Source organism: Microtus ochrogaster, unplaced genomic scaffold, assembly GCF_000317375.1.
Source record: "Microtus ochrogaster isolate Prairie Vole_2 unplaced genomic scaffold, MicOch1.0 UNK73, whole genome shotgun sequence".
NCBI lineage: Eukaryota > Metazoa > Chordata > Mammalia > Rodentia > Cricetidae > Microtus > Microtus ochrogaster.
Genome location: NW_004949171.1, coordinates 1,175,046 through 1,178,796, shown reverse-complemented (window position 1 = coordinate 1,178,796; position 3,751 = coordinate 1,175,046). Strand labels below are relative to the sequence as shown.

Below are 3,751 nucleotides of genomic sequence, written 5' to 3'. Positions count from 1 at the left end.
GCTCTCAAGTCTTTTTTGGTAAAATTGAACAATTGAGATTTTGCTAGAAACAACAAGCCCTGATTAAATGTTTTCCTCCTTAAGAGTTGCTGTGGTCATGGTGTCTCTTCACAGCAATAAAACCCTAAGACAATACTACAATTCTGGCCACACCTTGTGTCCCTCCTCCTTTCTACACATGGATGTGAAATCCTGATGCTCATTACTTAACTATTATCTTTGCTTGGATATTGTTTATTTTTCCAATTAATTCCCATCTGCTGCTTCTTAAACATTTGCATACATCCATGATTTGCTTCATACATTTCTTTCCCAATCAAGTCTTTAGTCACCTCTGAAATCAATAAATAATAGTCTTGAGTTTTACAATAATCTCTGAGGTACAGTTGGCATGTCTTGGCTTTACCACAGTCATTCATTTGCCTTTTCTATCCTCTACTAATGAGAAATTGACCATGATTTGTGAAATCACATATTTTCTGTCTAACATGGAGTCAGTCACATGGAGCATATTCAAAAAACTCGGTGGCCAATATTAATAACATGTGTGAGACCAGTTAAGGCAAGTTTCTTCATAGAAAACTAATCATCTACTCTTTGGTACATAGAATGATTTCTCCTCAGACTATGGGTGCAGAATGAATCAGAATTGCAACTAGCTTCTCATAACAACAGCACAACTATTGAATTTGCTAGGGTCCATCAGAAGCCATACTATGTGCTGTGGAGGGCATCAGAATATGTAGTTGGTAGATTCCTCTTTGTGATAAGAATTATTTCCACAGTTGATAAACATGAGAATTAAATTTAGAAAGAGTAAGTAATTGGTCAAAGTCTAATCTCTAGAGATTAAAGGGGAGAGGAAAATTTTAAATTTAGAATCTACAGAAGTCAAAATTTTCAGAACCTTTCCCCCTTTCCTACTAATGGTTGATTCCTCCATATTGTATACATTTTCAACTCACTTTCTTGTCTTTCTTTTCTATTCTTTAAGTACATGCTTCTTCTCATATTTGCATGGTAAAGACATACACTGATACCTTGAGACCCAAAGCTAGAATGTTGGTTTCTCAAAAGGAATCAGTAAACAAATGAATGAACTTATAAATTAACATTTTTGCCTGGTTAACCTATTACATAACAATGTATATTTTAGACCTATTTTAAATATAGGTTCCAGAGTAATACCACAGGGAAAAAGAACTCATAAACGTTTTTTGTGTGTGTGAAATATAGGTTACATTTAATAAAATTAGCAATTCAAATGGGAAATGTCCAGTGTACCAAAAATGTAAGTTGGAAAATATTCATGATGCTGGCCCAGTTGAGTGAAGAAATTAAAAAAGGCAGGCACATAAGTGATCACAATTGCACAGATGTGAGATGTGCAGGTGCTGAAGGCTTTGTGACGAGCATCTGCAGAGGACAGGTTCATTACTGCTCTCAGTATCATTGTGTATGACACCATTCTATGACATTCTCTTCTTCAAAAATGATGCAAACATGAGATGATGAAAACTATGAAAAATAAACTCTATAATACATAAACATATTATCTGTTGAATTATGCTTTCTGAAATATTTTTATTTCAGGGAAAATGTCATATCCTAAAATTGCAAAGATTTCAGAAAATTTACAAATAAGATTGACTTAAAACTATCTTATTCACATTTGTTATGAATTTCTATGTACCTTTGTCTATTGAAATGGACATACTAGATTAATTAATATCATTCAACTGCATATTTTATTAATTCATTCACTATTTTTCATACTCCAAGAAATTTACTTGTTTTTAAATCCTTTTATTTCAGTAGTGTCACTCTTGTCTCCACTAAAAAATTTGATTACACTTTCCCGAATCTGCTTGGTCTTGACTCCATAAACAACTGGGTTCATGGTAGCTGGCAGTAACAGGTAGAGGTTGGCCACTATGATGTGGATGTGGTGGGGAATAGTGCGTCCCCCAAAACGATGAGTGAAGAAATTAAAAAAGGCAGGCACATAAGTGATCACAATTGCACAGATGTGAGATGTGCAGGTGCTGAAGGCTTTGTGACGAGCATCTGCAGAGGACAGGTTCATTACTGCTCTCAGTATCATTGTGTATGACACGGTGATACAAAATATGTCAAATGCACAAACCACAAGAGCAACTAACAACCCATAGACTGCATTGACCTTGACATTGCCACAGGATATTTTGGCCACAGACATGTGGTCACAATAGGCATGAGGGATGATGTTGCCTCGGCAATAGGGAAGGCGCTTCGTGAGGAAAGTAAAAGGGAGGATGAATGCTACACTCCTCAAGAATGTAGCAAGACTAGCCTTGGCAATCACAGGGTTAGTCAGGATGGTTCCATAGCGTAAAGGGTAGCAGATGGCCACATAGCGATCCAGGGCCATGAGCATTAACATACCAGACTCTGTAGCTGTGAAGGTGTGCACAAAAAACATCTGAACCAGGCAGGCTTCAAACCCAATCTTTTTGAGGTTGAACCAGAATATACACAGCATATTGGGCACAGTGGTAGTGCACAAGGTTGTATCAGTGAAGGAGAGCAGGGTTAGAAAGTAGTACATAGGTCGGTGTAATGTCTCCTCATGGCCAATGAGGTATATAAGCCCACAATTCCCCACAACAGCAATCATGTACATGAAGCAGAATGGCAGAGAGATCCAGACATGTGCATCTTCCAGCCCAGGTATACCATTCAGGATAAAGAAGTCTGGGGTCAGGCTGGAGCTGTTGGCTCCAGACATAATGGCTGGCAGGGTGAGTGCATTTTTTTCTCTTTAATGGTGTCTGTGTCCTGGAACAGAATATAAATCAAATGTAAGTAGAGGATTAGAAAAATTAATGCAAAAGCCACTCTTTTCCCCTTTTTAATCGATTTTTATTGAGTTCTACATTTTTTCTCTGCTGCCCTCCCAGTCTCCCCCATCCCCATCAATGATTCCCTAAGGTCCTCATGTTCCCAATTTACTCAGGAGATCTTGTCTTTTTCTACTTCCCAAGTAGATTAGATCTATGTAAGTCTCTCTTTGTCTCCTCATTGTTGTCTAAGTTCTCTGCAATTGTGATTTGTAGGCTGGTTTTCTTTGCTTTATGTTTAAAAAACACTTATGAGTGAGTACATGAGATAATTGTCTTTCTGTGTCTGGGTTACCTCATTCAAAATGATGTTTTCTAGAATAGATAAGAAAAATGTGGTATATTTACACAATGGAGTACTACACAACAGAAAAAAACAATGACGTCTTGAATTTTGCAGGAAAGTGAATGGAGTAAGAAGTTAATTTCTATGAGAGCTCTGAAACTAGAAGTGATTAGATGTCCTTGTACTCATTCTCTCTAGCTTCATGTCCTATTTTTTTAACAACACCAAAATATGACACTGGCAAGTCACTCAGTCACTCATGCCCCAGAATTATCTTTTTGCACTGAGATAATTGCACCATGCTCACAGTGTTGCTTGAATTATCCAAAAAAGACAATGTAAAATACTGTGCTAACATCGTGTGCAGTGAATATTGAATAAATATAGCATCAATAAAGCATCATTCACTATTTCTGTTTCCACCTGTATCTTTAGATCCTATCTCAATTAAGAGGATTCTGGCAGATGAGTTTTCTCTTGACTGATGTATGTCAGTTAAGTGAAGTTTTTTTCATCCTGCTCAAAATCCGGACTTATTGTGGGAAATAATAGTGTAATGCTGCCTCAGATGTCTCTGTTTCTTCTA

At 37.0% G+C, this 3,751-nt stretch overlaps 1 protein-coding gene across 1 annotated transcript; it reads right to left on the bottom strand.

Annotated features, from left to right (window-relative positions):
• Nucleotides 1–1,786: 1,786 nt before the first annotated feature.
• On the bottom strand, nt 1,787–2,767 carry LOC101979748 (olfactory receptor 52N2-like). Its single transcript, XM_013354829.1, has one exon. The coding sequence runs from the start codon at nt 2,765–2,767 to the stop codon at nt 1,787–1,789; it is 981 nt and encodes a 326-aa protein (XP_013210283.1).
• Nucleotides 2,768–3,751: the final 984 nt, after the last annotated feature.